The sequence below is a fragment of the Carassius auratus genome, unplaced genomic scaffold, assembly GCF_003368295.1.
Source record: "Carassius auratus strain Wakin unplaced genomic scaffold, ASM336829v1 scaf_tig00000254, whole genome shotgun sequence".
Taxonomy (NCBI): Eukaryota; Metazoa; Chordata; class Actinopteri; order Cypriniformes; family Cyprinidae; genus Carassius; species Carassius auratus.
Genome location: NW_020523286.1, coordinates 1 through 21,164, shown reverse-complemented (window position 1 = coordinate 21,164; position 21,164 = coordinate 1). Strand labels below are relative to the sequence as shown.

Here is a 21,164-nt window from a genome sequence, read left to right as displayed (position 1 = left end):
ATTGATAACTAATTATTATTATTTTATTTTTTTTTGGTGTGTGGCTCATTTGACAATTATTAAAATGAACAATATCATTCATTTCACTGGCATATAATTTACATCGAGATAAAAGGTTTCTCCATAAAATACTCTTTTGGTTTATCTGAAACTATATTACATAAAGAAAATTTCATTTAAAAAATGATGCGTGATTTCACTGCTGTAATTACACAGACAGTAATTACATACTTAAATTAGGCTTATTAAATTGGTATTTTTGTAAACAAAAGTGTTTTTTTTAAAAACATTATTTCATTTTGTTTTTCAGTGAATGTGAATAGTAACCATTTCATTGATGAAGCTTGATGGATCTCAGGCGAGTCTCATTTATGATCTTTATCAGGTTCATTTCATACGGGTTTGCATAAACATGTATTAACACAAAAACAAAAGACCAGTTCACTTAGTATAATTCTATAAAATACTTTGGACAGCACTTCTGCATATGTAAAAAGACAATATAATATCACAGTGTATTTCATATTAAAATATGTATTGCTCTTGCAACATATTGCTTAGTCCATTTTTTTTAAACACTTGATACAAAAACCATAGGTAAGAGGTCAAGAAACAGGAATGGAAACATTGAAAGTAATATGCCTTCAACAATATACATTTAAAACACATGGAGTGCATTAAATACAATAAAATACTTAAAAGTCAAATATTAGAAACATTCTTAGTGCGGATTTTAGCTGTTGTTCAGAAAGACACTGGATACCAAAATATATGTCTCTGTAAAACAGTTTGATTGTGTTGTGATTTCCTCTGTGCTGCACAAAAAGTTCTGCACATGCATCTACTGTAGTCTCCAAGCAGTAGATCAGGATGAATACTGGGTGGAAGACAGGGTCAAGGATGATCAGTGCTTTGGTGATTTCAGAATGGGAGTACTGAGATAAGATCAGCTTCCACATGGAGAAAATAAAGTCAAAAGAGTCCATCGACTGGCTCATTCGAAGTCAACGTCTGGCAGAATCTCTTTATCCACTAAGTCACACAGTGTCTTTCTACAAAGTCTGGGGAGAGAGATGATTCTGGCAGTGCTGAAGTAAAACAGCTACTTCTCAGTAACTCAAGGCTGGTATCCAGGGAATGGATCCTCTGAAAAATGATATAAACAGCAAATTTACCCACTTGAACTTACACTGTTTTTTACGGTGTTTTCATAATGACACAATTCAGTTTACCTGCAGCCGGGGGTCCTTGATAACATCCACTGCTGTCGCATACACCAGGGGGACCCATTTCTCCTTGCTGACCTGGAGCTCCTGGAATACCCGGTGGTCCTACATTACCAGCCTCACCTTTGGGACCTGGTTCCCCTATTTTAGCTTCACCCGGAGGTCCTGTACAAGTACATTTATGCATTCAGCAGAAGCTTTTATCCAAAGTGACCTACAGTGCATTCAGACATTTATACATATACATTTTTTTAAATCTGTATTTTACAAGTAGAAATACATAGTGGTACAAGTAACACTTAAAAATTCATAACAAAGACATTATTTGTGTTCGTGTAAAAGCTAAATTATGTAAAAAAGAAAAAAAAAGAAAAACAGGACCGATTTTCAGAAAAAAATATATTGGAAAAAATACCATTATTTGTCTGCTTAAAATACAAAGACAAATAAAACCAATTAGCCAGTGATGTAAAACAAATGAATACACTACAATACTACAGATATACACTACTGCTCAAACGTTTGAGGCCGCTAAGGTTTATTTTTAAAAAATTATCATTTTATGTAATGAATACTTTTATTCCGTAAGGATGCATTAAATTGATCACAATCACAGACATTTTTAATGTAAAAAAAGAACTCTATTTCAAATAAATGCTTATCTTTTGTACTTTCTATTCCTCACGGAATCCTGTTAATAGGTATGACAGTTTATACACATAACAATTTTTGTTAATTTTTTTTTATCAAATAAAGATACTCCTTTACTACTTCTTTGCGTCTCTCAGGTGCATTTTATTTAGCTGTTTTATTTGAAAACAAAAATAATAATTACAAATATATTTTTGCAATGTTTTTCATTCTTTGGGAACAGAAACCTAAATAAGATGATTATAATAATATGGTTCAGTACCTGCAAATCCTTTTATTCCTTGTGGTCCCACCGCATTTGCTCCTGGAGAGCCCTTCTCACCATGCATCCCTCTGCGTCCTACAAGTCAATCACAGAAATACTTCCATAATTTAATCCAGAATGTCTATAAATCAACTAATGTGTCTAATGACCATCAGATGTGGTGTTTGCCCGGCAGATGGCATCTTCAAAGAAATGAATATGTCATGGCTTACCCTGCTCACCAGGGTACCCTGGTTTCCCAGACTCTCCTCTGCTTCCTTGTCGACCCTGAGGGCCTCGGGCTCCAGGTGGCCCCCTTCCCCCTGGTATCCCAGGCTCTCCTGGTGGTGCTACTGGTTCCTGGATGGGCACTGGCTTTCGATTCATCTCATTTAGAAAAGCATCCAACTTCAACACTTCATCTAAAACACAGTTTTATATCAGCTCATACTTGAGATGCAGTTACTCAGGACAAGAATCCCATTAAAGATGCTTTTAAATTCTGCATTTATTGCGACTCAAATGGATGTAGTGAATATACTACATACTGTGCACAAGTTTTTCGCAGGCCTGTGTAACAAGTTGGTAGATCATGGCAAGAGACTGTGGCTCACCCTGATAAGCAGAAGAATTATTAAAACAAACAAAATCTATTTTATGGTTTGCATATAGCAAGGATGTCACTTGCAACCCACCTTCTCGCCTCTCTCACCCTTACTTCCAGGAAGACCCTGTGAAAGAGAAAAAGTCATCTGGAACACATCCGTAACAGCTAATTTCTATCCAACATTTTTCAAATATATCAAATTTTTTCTGGCCATCTATCTCAGCTGGACCGGATGGATGAAGGACATAAAGTTTACTTACGGTGGGCCCTAGGGGACCTAATGGCCCTCTCTCTCCCATTGGCCCTGGATGACCAGGCAAACCCTGGAAGCCCTACAAATTGTAGACACAGAAATGTAAAAAAGAGTGGAATGAAAGCATGTACAGTATGAAATATTCAATGAATGCATATAGGTAAGGCTAAGTCTCACTCTTGGGCCTGTGATTCCTGGGCTACCGATGTTACCCTCCACTCCTCTGGTGCCCTGTGGGCAATTTATTGACATAAGGATGAATGACAGACTCCAACACACTTAGGACAGTACCTCCCTCTAACCACACAGACGTACCTTAGGACCAGGCATGCCCTCTTCACCTTTTTGACCAGGGGGCCCTGGTAAACCCTATTAACACAAAGTAAATTAAAAAAAGTGAGATATACCAGAAAAAAATAAATAAATAATAATATGACCAAATACAACCATGGCCTTTAAGCTGGTTGTTGAAGCTCACCTGGCTCCCAGGCCTTCCAATGTCTCCTTTTTCCCCTCTTGCTCCTGGTGGGCCCTTATTAAGACAAAGAGACAGGGTTTAAATCTGTTCCAAGTGCTAATACATTAGATCTTCTCTGTAGAACAAGTGTAGGCGTACCACTTTGCCCATTACAGTTATTCCCCGTGGACCAGCAGCTCCAAGCGTGCCAAAGCCGCCCTCAGGGCCCGGTTTACCAGGTGGGCCCACCTCTCCCTGGAGAGATGCAGAAAAGGAACAACAGACACAAAAGTGACAGTAAATACATATATAATGTTTCAAAAGATATCTATTTTAACATTCTTTTCATCGTAGAATCAGCATAAATGATGCTGAAAATTCAATTTTGCTTTCGCAGAAAAAAAAGCACATATATTCAAATAGAAAACAGTTACTCTAAATGTTTTTAAATTAGTGGCTAACATAATAGTTGTATGCTCAAACCCAAATTCATATTCATGCTTCCTTACCTTTTGTCCCACCTCTCCTTTGTCTCCCTTCTCCCCACGAGGGCCAGGTCTCCCCTGAATACATGCATACCATTACAACAATAATTATCACAACACTGATTATTCCAACAACTATTAAAATGATTTCACAAGCTTTCTAATGTTGCTGTCAGTTTAAAAATGCAGCGTTGTAGTCTCACAGGTGGCCCTGTGTCTCCAGGTGCTCCAGGGACGTCGGTGGTGCAGGTGCATGCATAAGCAGGGGCAGGACAGCTCTCCTCGTCTCTCTAGGGAACAGAGAGCCACACTTAAAATACAGAAGGAACTTTTAAGACATCCTGCACTACATCACGTAACTCCGTGCCATATTGATGGGTCAACTCAACCTAGTCTGATCATGTACCTGTGAGGGCAGATCACAGCAGTTGTCTTCTGATGCCCAAGTAGTGTTGCACACAATCTCAAAGGACTGCAGCTGGAACTAGAGAAAAATATAATACACATTGCCTTAATATGTCTATATTCATTACTTTTCTCAGTATGTTTGTGCTCATGAGGTGAGACTCACCGCCGCAGATCCACTGTTAGGTCCACGTGTCCTCACTAGTTTGCCCAACATCTCAAAACCATCAGTGGGCAAAGTTCCCAGGGGGCGTGCGGGCCTCTCGCCAACCCGCTGGCAGTCTACAGACAGAGATACACTCACCTGACTGACCGAAAAATGGATCTGCCAATCGGTTAAAGAGATGAGAAGAATCAGTGGCATATTAAATGTTGTATTTCTTTTTATACCTCTTCGCTAAAACATTACTGACCAGTCCTTAGAAAATATTGCTATCTATCATTTTGAGAGAAGCTTCTAAACTTTTCTATCTATAATAAACTTTTCAAATTTAGTTGATGTCAAAAAGTTTTGCCTACATTCTGATTTTAAGTTAAATTTTTAATGTGTAATGGCTGATTAGTACAAATAATGTAATAATAACAATTACTGTTGTCAATTTCCAGTACATTTCTATGGGACGTTCTGTAAAGCTTGTCTGACTGAGCGACATTAACCAAAAAAACTTTCACACAAACCTTATGAAAGCTTCCGTAGAAAACTGAGTGGACTTGTGGCTGGTCGAAGGTCAGTTCCTGTATCTCTCCTCTGTAGTCCAGACTGAAATACAGCAGAACCTTCTTCTCAGCTAAATAGAGAATAAGCATCTAATGAACTTGGGATCTACAATTGAATAGTCCTTGAATTTATCTACTCAAGTGTCCATGCACTCACGGTCCAGCACCACCCCCATCTTGGGCTGGAAGTCATTGTCCGTGAGCTGCCAGAGGGCGAAGGGCTCCCTGGGTGAATCCTGCAAGAGCCTGAAGGCTATGCTGATGGTGTGTTCTGGAGAGAAGCCAGCCGGATGAATGAAGCTGAGACAGACGGACAGGGTGTGAGCGCTGAATGAAGGGTGTAACTGAGTGTGTGTGTAACAGTGTGTGTGTTTTGTGTTCTCACCCTGTGCTCTGGGTCAGCTGTACGTCTCTGTAGAGGGTGTAACTGGGTAAGGTGCTGAAGATGAAAGGTTCAGCTGCCACACCTTCAATGGTAGAGTGTGCTCTCTGAGTAAGACCGAACGCTTCCATCATGTCGAAGCCTAGAAGACACAAATTCACTTTTTTGTTTAGGGCTCAACAGTAAGGATGGCCTGTTAACTCAGGTTTGACATCTAAGAGTGTAGGAATTTAATCTTGGAGCTTTCTGTAAAAAGTAACCAGTTTCCAGCTTATTATATTTGTAAACAACATTTACAAAAACATAAAAAAAATATAATATATAAAAACAACTATTTAAAACGATTAAAATACTTAATTAAAAAATATATATGAATGTAAAATGTATATTACTGTATATTATATCTATAAATCTTGAAAAAAAAGAGAAATAAAAAAAATATATATAAAATCAGATATTTAAATCTTAAAAAATGTGTTGGGCACCAGTGTAATTAAGTACTGGCTAGTATGAGCAAACAGAAAATAAGCAAACTCTGCAAAGCACAAAAAGTGGAGCATAGTGCTAGAAAATGCATAGTGCATGGTCATGGATTTGAGTTCCAGGGAATGTGTGAACTGATCATACATAAACCTAAATGTCAAAACAAGTCATTTTGGACAAAAGTATTTGACAAATGCAATAAGTGTAAAATGTAAATATTACCATACCTTTAACCACATGATTTCTGACCGTCGTCTCAGGACACACTGAGAAATAAAAAGACATCATGACATGTTTGAAGAAAGCTATATTTTTTATGAAAGGCTTGTTCACACCAAAAGTGATGAGGAAAAGCAAAGCAAATTGCTTTCAGTTGATTTGCATTCAGTACATTTCCATTGTTCTCTTGTCAACTGGTTTGGTGTGAATAGATGAAAAGGTATGCATTAATTCGATTCAAAATCCTGATTTCACTGAATGCTTATGGAATTATCTGTGTTGGATTTGAACATGCCTTAACTGTTGCAACTTTTACCTTCTCTTTGTATGGGATGCAGCCGAGGAGGAACCTGAATTCTCACTGGAGCAGTTGCTTTATGAGAGAATTACATATTATTAGAGTTGAGCAAAACAAACATCAGTTATTTTTTAAAGCTGAAGTATGACTCAAACTGTTTTCTGACCAGTAGGGTGAAGGATCGTGACCGCAGCGCCCTCTACTGTTCCCACACGGGAGTGCACACTGATGCGGTAGACCGTTTCCGGCTGCAGCTCAGAGAAACAGTGACTGCTGCTAGCAGCATCTACTATTTCCTCTTTAGTCTGTTTATCTGAGCACAAATGTCCAGAGAGAAAAGTAAATAACTTAAAACAAACTACCTTTTTTAGAACTTTTTCCAAAAACGGTTAAGCTGAGCTGCTACCTCTGAGGGCCTGGATGACTATGCGATAGCCACTGACCGCTGGCACGGGCCTCCAGGACACACATATACTGGAGTGGTCAGACCGCACCACACTCACGCTGCTCACTCGTAGACTGGCTGCTTGTGCAGAGAGAGAAACACACAGAGGAGAGTAAATACGAGACACTGTCTGGCAAAGCAATGTACAGTGGGAAGTTTATACACTGTAATACTAGAGATACTGTTTTGATGTGTGTGTGTGTGTGTGTGTGTGTCTCACTGGTCTTCCCCTGGGCTGAGGCGCTGCCACCCTCTCTATTGCGGTACTCAGCAGTCACCAGCACACTGTAACGAGTGTCAGGCAGGAGATTCTGCAGCAGGACGCGCCTCTCGATGCCGGGCAATGACACCTATTTAACCAACACAAAAAAAGGACACCTCATTTACAACACAACACACAACATGAAGCAACGGTGCAATGTTCCAGGGTTATTAAAGTTTTGAATTTAAAATTTACATCTATCATTTTAAATTTGTCTTTTATTTGAGTTTTCTTTTTTCCTGCTGTTTTCTGTTTGAACATCTTTTAGAATGGAATTTAATTCTGTGATGGCACAGCTGAATTTTCAGCAGCCATTACTCCAGTCCTCAGTGTCACATGACACTGAAAAAAAATATAAGCTAATTTGATGCTCAAGATTTTTGTAATTATTATTATTAATATTATCAATGCTGAAAACACTTGTGCTGTCTAATATTAATTACTAAAATCTAAGCTGATAACAATTTTAAGCAATTTTTTGATCAATAGAAAGCTCAAAAGAACTGCATTTATTTGAAATATGAATATTTTGTAACAAATATCTTTACTGACACTTTTGATGATCAATTGAATTCATCCCTCCTTAAATAAAGTATGAATTCCTTTATAAAAAAATCTTACAATTTTGAATGTTATCAATATCATATGGTAGGATATTAATATTATAATAATATATTAATATAACAGTTAATTTTTTTAGGACCGTCTAGCACTATCACTATCAAGTTTGAATAATGTTGTGTTAATTTTATCTGACTAAAGAAATATGCAGATGTTCTCTCCAAACATCCAGATTTCAAACCAGCAAAGGCAATCTAAACCATTGTTCTTACCTTTGATGTCTTCTCTGTGGCAATGGAGAGTTCTGCACTTCTTCCCACCAGAACCAGATCAGCTCAGTTGAGTCTTTGCCTCTGCAGAGCTTGGCAATACAGAATCAGGAACAAACTAGAATAATAACTTTACTCGTAATAAATTACTCAGAGACTTGTTTAAAGGTTTTTACGCATCACCATTGTACATGGCTTCGCTTTATTTTAAACACTAACTCATAAGCAAAATATTAACAAGTAAAAAACAAAAGTAAAAGCGTAAGTCTTCACCCCGAGATGCGGCAGGGGATGTGTCCAAACCATAACATTATATAGTCCCCAAAAACAATACATCATTTCTTCCGGATGCCTCCTTTTGGTAAAACACATTAACACATCCGCTTGCACGCACACACTAACAGTCGGGTTGCTATGGATACAGGAAGTTAACATTTCCTTTTTTGGCAACCCCTCTTCTGCACACATACATTAAGTAATTGCTGCTCTATCTTCTTTCCATTAAAGCAAATTAATCTTTTCTTTAAGCTGTTACAAAATCTTAAGGCGTAGGCTAAGTAAGTAACTATTGCTACACTGCACAGCATCCTCCTCCCTGTGTTAATCAGATTAAACACATTACAATACATTTTTTTAGAAAGAAAGTCCATCCTGCAACCCAGATTGCAAGATGCATTTCCTTGCACACTCATTGTTATCTTAGCAAAAAGCAAACATACGTGACAGTCTCAACTGGCGTACGTGACAGTCTCAACTGTTGAGCAAATGTTAACATCATACATTTCTTAATACTGCCTTTTTAAAAGTTGATGTCTAACAATTCATATATCTCATTATTACCTTTTAAGGGTTTTCTGGTCTTGCAACAGAGGTTTGCAATCTCAAGGCCTCGATTCCATTTGCCAGAGACTGTAACTCTAAATCAACATTAACCAACTCAATACAATTAATGATTTCTCTCATCATTTTTATTATCTTCTTATTCATGCCTTCTTGTCTTCGCACCAGTCGAATTATTCTTCTTATCTTAGAAACGATTTTCTGCTGGTCCGTCGGTTGATCTCCTCTTCTGTTTCTCTCGACGCTTGTCTTTCTTCTTTTGTCGTTTGACCTTTTTGTTCCAGTCTTTCTGGAGGCCTTCAACAAGTAAATCATCCAAATCAATCTTTAATTTACCTGATTCATTATCACAGTTACCCAGTGAGACACGATTGGAAATATTGTGACTAGGTGACCCCATCTCAAAATTGGGAATCTCCAAAACACCCTCACTTGGGGTCAAATTGTCACAAAGATTTCCTCTCATCCTAGTACTCTTCACTGGAATTCTATCTTCAACACATTTCACCAAAATGTTCCCAACTCTCACACTTCTATACCTTTTCTCAATGAACACATCAAAAACATTCCTCCTGTTTCTAATCAATGTTACTTCTATCAATTCTCCCATTTCCATTACAGAATACGGATCTTGATTTCTAGGCAGTTCATGCATTAGGCACTTGTCAATTCCATCTCTTTCCACAAAAAACCCTTAGGATTCTCCTGCAGAACCTAAAGCCTCTCTGCAGTTCTCGGCCAGCTTTTCACCAGATCTAGGAACTGTCTGAAGCTCATCCCACTCAGTGGGCCACCGGGCTCCTGGATCATCACTGCTGGGCCCTGGAAGAGATTCATGCCAATCATAACACTAATACATAAACCGCTCTGTACTCTCAAATCACCATACCCATGTAATGAATTTAGATCTTTTCAAACAGTTTTTTTTTTTTTTTTTTAAGTTTTAATTATAGGTAGTTAATTATTCTGAATTTATTGTGGTAGTTTGCTTGAAACATGTTGTACACTTTTTCAATGCCTTTTTCATCTTGTCCCACCGGTTCATCAAAATCATAATTCCCAGCAGTACAATATCATCATCTTTCAGAAAGAATCCTAACATAAAAACACTCAATGTCAAAAATCCTATAATTGTCCATAACATTGCCTCTTTACCATATTTAAATATCAACAATCCAATTAGATATATTGCGCTAGTTATGATAATACATATTTCTCCCCAAAAGACAAACTCATCTTCATATATCATAACAGATGTAACATCAACCCCAAGTTTTAATATGCTTGTTACAGTTAAACCAAATGTTCCCTGATGTCCTAGCAATTTTTGCCATCCAATTGATAAAATCATCAGAGCACAAACAAAAATCATTTTGCTAATTCTTCCTATTAACATTATTCTTACCACTTGTAAAACTGATAAACAATACAGCCACCAGAGATTTCTGTTAATTCCTTGCAAAAGCATCCATAAAATATAAACACCAACCTGGAATCCACTATCAGGGATTTCAGGAATCAGAAATCCTCCGGCCTCTGTCTTATTCTCATTCCTTGCGGTTCCATTGTTTGTCCCCTTGGATGCCATTTTTATCTTTAACAATTGAGATCTTCTGTTGGACTTACGTATAGTAATTGGTTTCAATAAATTTCAATGAGTTTTCTATTCCCAAATAGAAGTTCCCCAAATATCCAGTTAGTCTTGTCCAGTTACAAGTGAAACTACGGATAGTTGTAAACGTCTCATTTTCTCTATACAATATATACGTTCTTACTCCACCTACTTCCTTAAACTTCATTATCTTAATGGCTATCTTTTTGCTTCTTTTTAAGGTATGCCACGTTTCTCTACAATAACGGTTTTTCTAAGTCATGCTTCTTTGTTCGTTTAATACGTTTATGCCCTTTAGCTTGAAAATCTATTAATTTTCCTAATACCGTTAATACATCTCCATTGTCTTTTCTGGACATCATTCTTTGGCCTAGAGATGCACAGAAACATTTCATAATAACCATTATTATAACTAGTCCTAATACAATTAATCCCCCATATAAAATGTACCATCCGGCTCTAATAAAGAGATTAATTAGACTACTCCATAAATCCGTTGTAACAAAATTAAACACAGTTTCAGCTGCCTTTTTCACACCTTCCACTCCTTTTTTCACAAATTCTCCAGGATCTTCAAACCATCTTGGTCCTCCTTTTATTTTCTGACCTTTGATCTCTATGCTAGTATTACATAGATCATTTCTCAACCAGTTTAAACCCAGATAATAATTTTTATCTTTTGCTTTGCACCAATTTTCCTTCCAATTTCTTCTTTCAATTGTTAGTGACAAATCATCAATTGCTATAGCATCTAATTTAGTTAAGGGTACATTTTTCCCTCCTTTTGGAACTCTATACCTTAACATGCTATTTGTTGCATAATATACTGGTCCATAAAACATTTTCCACTGAGGGTTCCTACTAACGATTCTTATTACCCCTCCAGTTCCATAAGTCATTTCATATTTGTTAGCCAGTTTACTTCTCTTAAAAGTCCAAGGTAAGGGAACTATTCCCTTACTCCAATAACATAGCACTGATGCTATTTGATTAATAGTAATTTGATCATGTCCTGATGAGCATTTTTCAATAATACTCCCACACTCGTTTCCTAATAATCCAAAAACAGCATCACTAAAGAAAACTAAATTGTTTCTATAAATACCTTCTTTGTCTTTCCTTCTATTAAGGTTTAATCTTTTCAAGTATAACCTTCTCTTTATACTTAAGTTCTCATTTGTTTTATTCCCTGTGATTGGATCTGTACCATTACAGAAATCATCACAGTCCATATTCTCTTCATCTTTGTCACAAAAGTGAGCATAGGAAAAATCAACACTATCAGTCTTAATGTATTTGTATTTTTGTCCATGGTATTTTTTACCCATTTCTTTTCTAACACATTGTTCTATTTGTTTCACCTTATCTTCATAATAGTTTTTAATTTCTATTTCTGTTTGTAATGTTTCTTTTATTTCCATTTTGATTAGATATACATCAGTTTCCCATTTAACTTCATCTATTTCCCAGTAACCTATTTTGAAATTAAATTTTACTCTAGGTAAAGCTAATCTCCTTTTCCATATCCATGGTACGGTTTTATTTAACTCTAAACTAATTCTGGTTTCAGATGTAATTTCTAGTTCTGCATATCCTGTTTTTCTTGATCCTACTGATCGGTCTCTTACTGTCGTTAACACAATGAAATTTCCTTCTTTAAATAACATACCATTGGTTTCTATCCATTTTTCAACATTTTCCCTTATTCCTGCTGCACTTTTTATTTTATCCATATTTTTATCTCTCTTACTTCTTTTAACAGTACCTTTATATTTACACTGTCTTATTGTCCAGGGGTTATAATCTTTTGCTGATCTAAATATCCAACATCCCCCTAGTTCCTCATTTTCACTTGTTCTATAGGTAGAACCTATAAAATATTTAATAGTCCTATTCCCTTCTTGTTCTTGGATAAAACTATTTTCTTCATATACTTCAATGTCACTACTGTGCCAATGTTTTATTTTTACAGTGCTCTTTAGTTTGACCTTTGGTTTTCTAACCATGTAGTAATCATTCTTCTTGTCATGGAGATTATCTAGCCATCTCCAAAAACCTATTGTTTTGTTCTCTATTTTAGTTCTGTTTCCTTTAACAGTTGCCCATACAGAAACTTCAAATCCTGAAACATTTTGTTGTTGAACTAAAATCTCAGCTAATATCAAAGAATTAGTAAAAATTCTCCACTCTAGAACAAAGCTCACTCTAATTAATATTAATAATAATAATCCTAGAATTATTAACATCCACAGTATTATACTCATCCATTTGCAGATGCGCCGTTGTTTCTTCATCCTCTCGATGATTTCTTTGGCCTCCCCCAGCTCTTCTGAGAGGCTCTCGAGTGACTCTGCTCTCTTCATTTCCTGTAAGTAGAGGTTAGTTCTGAGGCCCAGTTATGAGCCTTCTAGTCCTCCTAAATATACCTTTTTTGATAACCTTTATCTCTGGCTGTTTATCATGTAACTCAACTTCCAATCCCCCAATCCAATCATAATCAGGGTGTGAACATGACAATACATTCAACTTAAAATGCATTACAACAGTAAAGGTTTCACTTGGTACTTCTGTGATCTGCTCGTTATCATAATAACTTACAAACTTATATGTCTCATCTTCAGGACACCAAATTTTGTGCTTATCCAGGTCTTTTACTAAGGACACTGTTAACTGCACAAATTTCTCTTTCCTTGTAGATTTTCGTTTCTCCTTTGTCACATTAGAACGAGGCTGTGTCGCTCTAAAGTCTTTCTCATAGGGAGGGCTATTCAACCAGCCACTTCCCTGTACCAGTTCTACCGCTAGATGTCCCCAGCTTCGAACTTGCCACTGATCACCGATTTTTACATAAATCCAGGCAATCTTCCCTCGAGACCCTTGTTTAGGATCTACCACAGGGAAACATCTTAAAATGGGTTGTGTCCACAATGACAGCTCCCATCTCATTGACTCAATGTCTGTAAAAGATAGATCCTTTTCTCGATCCTGTCTTTTTATTTCTCTTGCAAAATCTTCTTTCCCTAGAAGAGTTTTGTTCCTAGTTCCTTTCCCATTCTTGGGAACCATAGGCATTCTTGCTCCAAGAAAAGCCTCTCTTTCATGTTCTCTCATCCCAATATAAGGATGTCTAGAGAACCTGGTCATTATTCCTTCCTGGAATAATCCCAGTGGTTTGAGGACTCTTAGCGTCTCCCAAACTGACCTAGAGGACATCAGAGTCCTCTCTTTTGCCTTACAGACCATACATGACCACAAAACTGTGCCATCCCAAGTGCAACCGCATCTCTCTCCAAAATTCCCAGACACTTTATAGGAATCTATTCTCAACTTGGGGAGTCCTGGCCTACAGTTCTCACAAATCAGTACTCCAGATATCTCTGTGTGAGTTTGTTTATGCATCAACCATTCTGCACCCATGTCCTTCTTTTCGTCACCAAACGATAGACTCTGCATAGCACATTGTTGATTGCATATCACACAGCAGAACGGTCGTACTGTTACTTCTATTGCTTTGGCATATGTTCCTTCATAGCCAAGGTACCTTTTCATCTCTGGTTCCAACCATAGAAATGCTCTTGACCCATGCTTACCATGCTCCACCCGGATTAGGCCTTTTTGATTAATAATGGACTTTACTCTCTCCATTATTTATTTCCTTACTAAATCCTTATTACTCTGGATTCCGTTATTTTCTAGTTCTACTGTATTGGACCCTGTTATTGCTTTCACTTTATCAACAGTACCCAACCCCTCAGAGAACTTACCTACTTTGTGCCTTCGTGTTATAATGACTTCATCACCAACATCGAACCTTGTGTTTTTCTTAACCTCCCTTTCTTTCAGGTTCACCGTATTGTACCTGTTGAGGTGTAATAAACACCGATCAATGTTCTGATCCCAGTCACCTAAGGCTTTATTTTTAGCAAACCATTCCTTAACACTTCTAATTGCACGTTCTGCAATTCCATTTGTCTCTGGACGGTAGGCTATGGATTTAGCTAGTATTATTCTATTCTCTTTACAGAATTTCTGTACTAGTTTCCCACTTATGTTATGTGCGCCATCTGCTCTCAAACTCTCCATTGGTCCCTGCCACCTAATCCATTCTGTTAAACACTCTACTACCTTTGCTTCGAGCGCTGACCTTAAAGGCCATATCATGGTTTTCTTAGTGTGGTTGTCAATGGCGAGCAGAAAATAGCAGTTCCCTTTTTTAGTCTTAGGGCGCAATGGCCCTGCAAAGTCAATGCTAATCTGTTGTGAAGGATACTCCTTTGGTAATTCACTTTCCTCACAACCTTTAGCTGTCATAAACTTCCTGCATATCTGGCATTCTTTCCTCACCTCCCTGTAATGATTCCTCCAATTAGGAATGTTTAGATTTCTTAATCTAAGCTCCACTTGAATCATTTTAACACTGGGATGGTTTAGCTCATTATGCAGTTTCTGAAATAACTCTGTTATTTCTTTTGTCTTAACTCGACCTATAAGTTTATCTGCCTGTCTATTTCCTTCAGCAGACTCATTAGTTTGCTGTGTGTGGCTAACCTGGTGATAAACATGAGCCTTTACTTTCTCTAGTAAATTGGCTATATTTTTCCACTGATCTCTATGTGCCATTGGTTTACCTTTAGCTGTGTGAAAGTCATTAGCTTTCCACTTGTCTAGCTCCAGGTTAATCCCATCTGTAACATATTCTGAATCACATGTCAGGACAATCTCTGTATGACCCAGCTCAACAGCCCTCTGTAGGGCACGTTCAACAGCTATTACTTCTGCTAACTGAGCGGTCCCCTGGATTTCCTCTTTCTGTGATGTGAACAGCTGTCCATTAAATTTAACTAAGTATCCCCACTTAACTTTCCCTCCCCTCTCACTTCCATCAGTGAAATATTTGGGTAAGTGCTTATGGTTCTCATGATACCTAGTAATCTTATCCTTCCTTTTCTGTTTAATTCTCCTCCAATCTAACTGATTATCTCCAAGAATTAAACTCCATTGATCCCACCTATGGCTATTGATGCGAGCCTGATTCATCACTAGATTCCTTTTTAACCTAGCTAGCTCCCCTGCCATAGAGAAAATCACTATTGGTTGTTCCTTTGCTACAGCTTTTAGCTGTAACAGTCTCTTACAAACAGCTGCTAATATTCTCTCAGCACTGTTCTCATCAAATCTTTTCATTGTTGGTTCTTGCTGGTGTGTCAAAAATGCAATAGGATGTCGCCCCTTCCGTTTTTTGTATTGTTAGAGTAACTTCCTCTTCTTTTTCAGCAACCTGAATGTACAGAGAAAAAGTCTCATCTCTTCTTTCTAATGCACCACTATTAAGTGGATATTAATTCATTTTAATCTAGCTTGCTCAATCTGCTCAATCCACTGCCATTTTCCTTTCTTGGTTCCTTGATATAATATTTTAGTATCCTCAGAATATTTAGTTATTAGCTCCCTAATGTAATTCAAGGTATCTAACAGTGACTGAAGTTGCTTCCTGTTTCTGGGGGACCTTGCCTGCTGTATTTCTTCTATCTTAGCTCTTGTAATTGTTGTTAAAGCTTTTGTATCTTTACCAAGCTTAAACCCTAGGAAATCTATCTCATGTTTTCCAATTTCCATTTTCTTCCCACTAGGTTTAAGACCTGTCTCTGTTAACATATCTAGTGTCTGTTCTACCTATTTCAGTTACACTCTATTTTGTCTGGTCAGAGGAGAACTGGTCTCCTGAATGAGCCTGGTTTCTCCCAAGGTTTTTTTTTTTTTTTTTCCTCTTATTCTATCATAGAGTTTTGGTTCTTTGCTGCTGTTGCCTCTGTCTTGCTAAATTGGGATTACTTCACTTATAGTTCTATCATTGACTTGATAGCAAATGATTGCACAGATACTGTCATTTTGCATTATTGACACACTGTTTTTCAATTAAATGTTGTTCACTTGCGTTGACACAATCTTTCTTGTTCAAAGCATTATATAAATACAAGTGCCTTGACTTGATCCTGTCCTGATTGTCCACTCCAGGCACCCCACCAACTATAAGCAACCCCGCAACCACACATCCATAATCTCTCAAAGCAGAATGTCAGGATAGGTTTTAGGGTTAGTGTTAGTTGAAAGTGTTAGAAGATATTAAGCAGGCAGTCTACTAATACTCCACCAACTGTTGGTTGACATGTGGCTGCAAAGCTACCCACCGCCAGTAGAATGCCCAAAAACAGACTACCGAAACAAAGTGTCACCGCAGTTTAAAGTGCTCTTATTTATCCTTTGTGAATATAAAATGTTAATGTAAACTGTGAGCTGTATTTCTGATATATTATTATTATTTCTTTCAAAATTGCACTATGAAATTGTCTTGGCTTAAAGCCTACATGATCTTTGATTAATCAATATTTTTACTTCTTCTACTTTCTCTTTGGCTGGACTTCCTCTTTTTCTACACTGACTTCTGCTATTCTGTCAGCTACCTTTTACCCTGCCTGTCTGTTTCGGGCCTGCTTTTTAGTCTCTCTTCTATAATCTGTTGTCTCTCTTCTGGGCTCAATTTATTCAAATTTTCTGGACTGAAGTAACTACTTTTCTCTCCACTATTTTAATATAAATTTTTTCCTATATTTTCTCCCTCCAAATAATATTTATTTAGGGATAGATCTGTTTCTCCCTTTTCTCCAGTTCCTATCTGGTTTTTGTTCTGGGTGAGGGGAGAATCTACCCTCCACCTCATAACGGTTGTAGGGCTTCTTCTCACGACTTGACCGTCTCGTTGGGCCTTTAGGCCTCTGAGTTTTACTACTTGATTTTTCTATGTCTATCTGAATTATTTCTGTCTTATTGAATTAGAGCCCTTTCTAATTCTTCAGGGTAGGTCTCTGGACCATAAAGAAAAATCACTTTTGCTCCTATTTAGGGCGTTTCTCTTTACACCTTGAAAATTTGTCTTAGGATCCCCTCTACAACTTTTCTGCAATTTCTTGACAGGCTGTCAATAATCCTACTGTACATCACTTTTCTTCAAAGTGTTCCTGCTCAATTTCCTTTTTATTAGTAGGAATTAACCCCTCAAGAGTCTTAACTAATTTTCTCCCTCCATGCAGGCCAAACTCAGCCAAATTATGTGAGTATACTGACTGCCAGATAATTTCATCCGTTTACCATATCTGACTAGTTCCCTCACTTTGCCTTTTACGGTGTTATTTTTAATTTTGGCCTCTTTTTTTTTTTTTAGAATTTAATCTCCTGATATTTTTTCCATTAATTCTCAGAGAGTTACTCTAGATTCCATTGCACTATTTTCAGTTTGTCTAGGAGTATGTACCTTTTGACCTGGTGCACCTAAATGCAATGCTTCTAAATGTTGATTTAGTGCACTCACTTCAGCTGGCAGCACTATTTCCTCCTCTGACTGATACTGTGACTCAGCTGTCTCTTCTATGAAATGGAGCCTTCTAGGTCTCCTTGTTTCTCTAATTAGTGTAGTTATCATATTTCTATCACTTCTTTGAACTACACTTTCATCCTCTGTCACTTTAAGGACCTACATTAGAATACTATTCCTCAAACTCATAATTCTCTACTGTACTACTTCTGAGTGCTATTCTTTCTGAGCCAAAATAGCTTTCTTAGTGCACTGTGTCAATGTGGTGTCTGTGAGGATTTGCTTAGCATCTCCTCCATTCAGTAATGACTATAAATGACCACATTTTATACCTGGAACATATTCATCATCCCATTTATTGATTGTATCTAAGGTAGTTTCTCTCTTTCTACCCCTAGCATGTGTGGGTCTATAATATCCCTCACCTAGCCTGAATGTCTCAAAGCTTTTGCCTAGCTTTAGTTTAGGGAAAGGATTTTCTACCCTATCTTTTTTTCCCTTTAACAGTTCTTGTACGTTTTATCACTGGCCATCCTGACACTGAATTTTCCTCTAAAAATTCTGCCATGGCATTTGCTGATCTTGGTAAGTCACTAACTCCCTGGTCTGATCTCCCCTCTCCTGCAGCCTGATCTTCCTTAACTCCCTGAGTTATTCTCTCTATGACTGTAGGATCTGGGTGACAAATCTTCCATGTTCTGGGCCAGTTAGTTCTATCCGTTTTTCTTATTAATGCATTTACTAGGGCGGTTCCCATTTTGATTTCATTAAAACCAAAAATTCCCCCTGAGATTATTGGCATAGCCACTGAGCGATAATTATTCTCCCTGGCTACCTTGCATATGTTATTAATCAGCGTGTCTAGGGTGACAATTGCAGTTAACTCTTCAGCTACATCATTATTTTGACCTTTTCTGTGACCTATTGAGTATATTACAGGTTTTCCATTAGGTCTGCCTGTTTTCTTTAAGACTACATCGTCTTTCTTTATAGGAGTTTTTCTGTGCTCTATTATTTTGTCTGATTTAACCTGTAATCTTTAGCCTGCCCTTCTTCTAAAGGCACTAGCTACCCCATTTCTGTGCTGGAGATCTTTATTGACTGGATTAATCAAAACAAAAGCATCCTCCTTTAATTTCTAATATCCTTCCTTCAGGATAATTAGATTTCTACCTTTCCCCAAAATAAGTCTTAAACGGTTCTTCACTATCCGACTCAGACTCATCATTTGGGCTTTCAGGCACTTCCGGCTGCAGAGCATTTAGGTCTAGAGCATCTCTATTCCCCTCTTGGTGGGGCATAGAACCGGGGGCTACCGATCCACATTTGGGCACTTCCCCAGTATCTACTCATCCAGATCATCCCAACCTCTTGTTGGAATGTTTCTGGCTTCCCCCCCATATTCATCAAACACTCTAACTTTAGGAGAAACTCTTTCTCCTCTGTTTGAATAAATAAAGGGTGGGATTTCTGCTCCTTCATAAATCCTAAGATTAACCACTGAAGTTAGCATTCTTATCTTATGCCATGGAATTTGATCTGAACCACACCTACACTGTGTAAGATCAATCAATTCAAGCATTCGAACTAAATCATGAGAAACAAGGCTGACCGTCGTCATCCTATCCATGTTTTACTCACTTAGAGTCTTACTTTATCTTCTAGCAAGATCTCTACTCTGGCTTCACTAAGCCTTTTGTCTTCCTATATCAGGTCTATCTATGAGCCTGTGCGCGCATATATAAGACAAAAAAAACAAGTCCCTCTGGACTACTTTGAGTCTAGCTATATCTCTTAGCAAGATCTCCTTCCTCGCTTCTGGCTACACTGAGCCTTCTGTTTTTCTATATTAGGTCTATCTACTAGCCTCCGCGAGCATATAGAAAACAAACAAGTCCCTCTGGACTATTACAATGGTCGTGGTCTGTAAGGACTTTCTAGTGTCAATACATTACGCTTGTTATTAATTTCAAGTCATCCTTTATCCTGTATTCAAGCCCCACACGTTTGGGCGCCATGTTGTGTTAATTTTATCTGACTAAAGAAATATGCAGATGTTCTCTCCAAACATCCAGATTTCAAACCAGCAAAGGCAATCTAAACCATTGTTCTTACCTTTGATGTCTTCTCTGTGGCAATGGAGAGTTCTGCACTTCTTCCCACCAGAACCAGATCAGCTCAGTTGAGTCTTTGCCTCTGCAGAGCTTGGCAATACAGAATCAGGAACCAAACTAGAATAATAACTTTACTCGTAATAAATTACTCAGAGACTTGTTTAAAGGTTTTTACGCATCACCATTGTACATGGCTTCGCTTTATTTTAAACACTAACTCATAAGCAAAATATTAACAAGTAAAAAACAAAAGTAAAAGCGTAAGTCTTCACCCCGAGATGCGGCAGGGGATGTGTCCAAACCATAACATTATATAGTCCCCAAAAACAATACATCATTTCTTCCGGATGCCTCCTTTTGGTAAAACACATTAACACATCCGCTTGCACGCACACACTAACAGTCGGGTTGCTATGGATACAGGAAGTTAACATTTCCTTTTTTGGCAACCCCTCTTCTGCACACATACATTAAGTAATTGCTGCTCTATCTTCTTTCCATTAAAGCAAATTAATCTTTTTCTTTAAGCTGTTACAAAATCTTAAGGCGTAGGCTAAGTAAGTAACTATTGCTACACTGCACAGCATCCTCCTCCCTGTGTTAATCAGATTAAACACATTACAATACATTTTTTTAGAAAGAAAGTCCATCCTGCAACCCAGATTGCAAGATGCATTTCCTTGCACACTCATTGTTATCTTAGCAAAAAGCAAACATACGTGACAGTCTCAACTGGCGTACGTGACAGTCTCAACTGTTGAGCAAATGTTAACATCATACATTTCTTAATACTGCCTTTTTAAAAGTTGATGTCTAACAATTCATATATCTCATTATTACCTTTTAAGGGTTTTCTGGTCTTGCAACAGAGGTTTGCAATCTCAAGGCCTCGATTCCATTTGCCAGAGACTGTAACTCTAAATCAACATTAACCAACTCAATACAATTAATGATTTCTCTCATCATTTTTATTATCTTCTTATTCATGCCTTCTTGTCTTCGCACCAGTCGAATTATTCTTCTTATCTTAGAAACGATTTTCTGCTGGTCCGTCGGTTGATCTCCTCTTCTGTTTCTCTCGACGCTTGTCTTTCTTCTTTTGTCGTTTGACCTTTTTGTTCCAGTCTTTCTGGAGGCCTTCAACAAGTAAATCATCCAAATCAATCTTTAATTTACCTGATTCATTATCACAGTTACCCAGTGAGACACGATTGGAAATATTGTGACTAGGTGACCCCATCTCAAAATTGGGAATCTCCAAAACA

The 21,164-nt window shown here is 37.6% G+C and overlaps 2 protein-coding genes across 2 annotated transcripts; both read right to left on the bottom strand.

Moving 5' to 3' along the window:
• Positions 1–826: 826 nt before the first annotated feature.
• LOC113068957 (collagen alpha-1(XIV) chain-like) lies at positions 827–10,392 on the bottom strand. Its single transcript, XM_026241922.1, has 25 exons — positions 10,294–10,392; positions 9,555–9,626; positions 7,093–7,222; positions 6,834–6,950; positions 6,594–6,740; positions 6,446–6,502; positions 6,138–6,176; positions 5,431–5,569; positions 5,203–5,345; positions 5,007–5,116; positions 4,495–4,653; positions 4,330–4,407; positions 4,127–4,213; positions 3,948–4,001; positions 3,598–3,693; positions 3,460–3,513; positions 3,297–3,350; positions 3,159–3,212; positions 2,989–3,060; positions 2,817–2,852; positions 2,670–2,736; positions 2,355–2,543; positions 2,140–2,217; positions 1,233–1,391; positions 827–1,146 (listed from the first exon to the last, which is right to left on the bottom strand). Exons 1-25 carry the CDS (start codon positions 10,390–10,392, stop codon positions 1,118–1,120), a joined length of 2,319 nt encoding a protein of 772 aa, XP_026097707.1. The 3' UTR covers positions 827–1,117.
• Positions 8,126–21,158, bottom strand: LOC113068835 (uncharacterized). The gene is made up of 2 exons (XM_026241685.1): positions 19,901–21,158; positions 8,126–12,782 (listed from the first exon to the last, which is right to left on the bottom strand). The coding sequence occupies exon 2, from the start codon at positions 12,777–12,779 to the stop codon at positions 10,653–10,655; it is 2,127 nt and encodes a 708-aa protein (XP_026097470.1). The 5' UTR covers positions 12,780–12,782; positions 19,901–21,158; the 3' UTR covers positions 8,126–10,652.
• Between the last annotated feature and the right edge of the window lie 6 nt (positions 21,159–21,164).

Excerpts from the sequence above, each read along its gene's own strand:
- LOC113068835 (XM_026241685.1), bottom strand. The coding sequence starts at position 12,779 with ATGAAGAGAGCAGAGTCACTCGAGAGCCTCTCAGAAGAGCTGGGGGAG.
- LOC113068957 (XM_026241922.1), bottom strand. The coding sequence starts at position 10,392 with ATGGCATCCAAGGGGACAAACAATGGAACCGCAAGGAATGAGAATAAG. Across the intron at positions 5,346-5,430 it reads CAGCTGACCCAGAGCACAGG|CTTCATTCATCCGGCTGGCT; the intron begins GTGAGAACACAA and ends CGTCTGTCTCAG. Across the intron at positions 2,853-2,988 it reads TAGGTCCCCTAGGGCCCACC|GGTCTTCCTGGAAGTAAGGG; the intron begins GTAAGTAAACTT and ends TCTCTTTCACAG.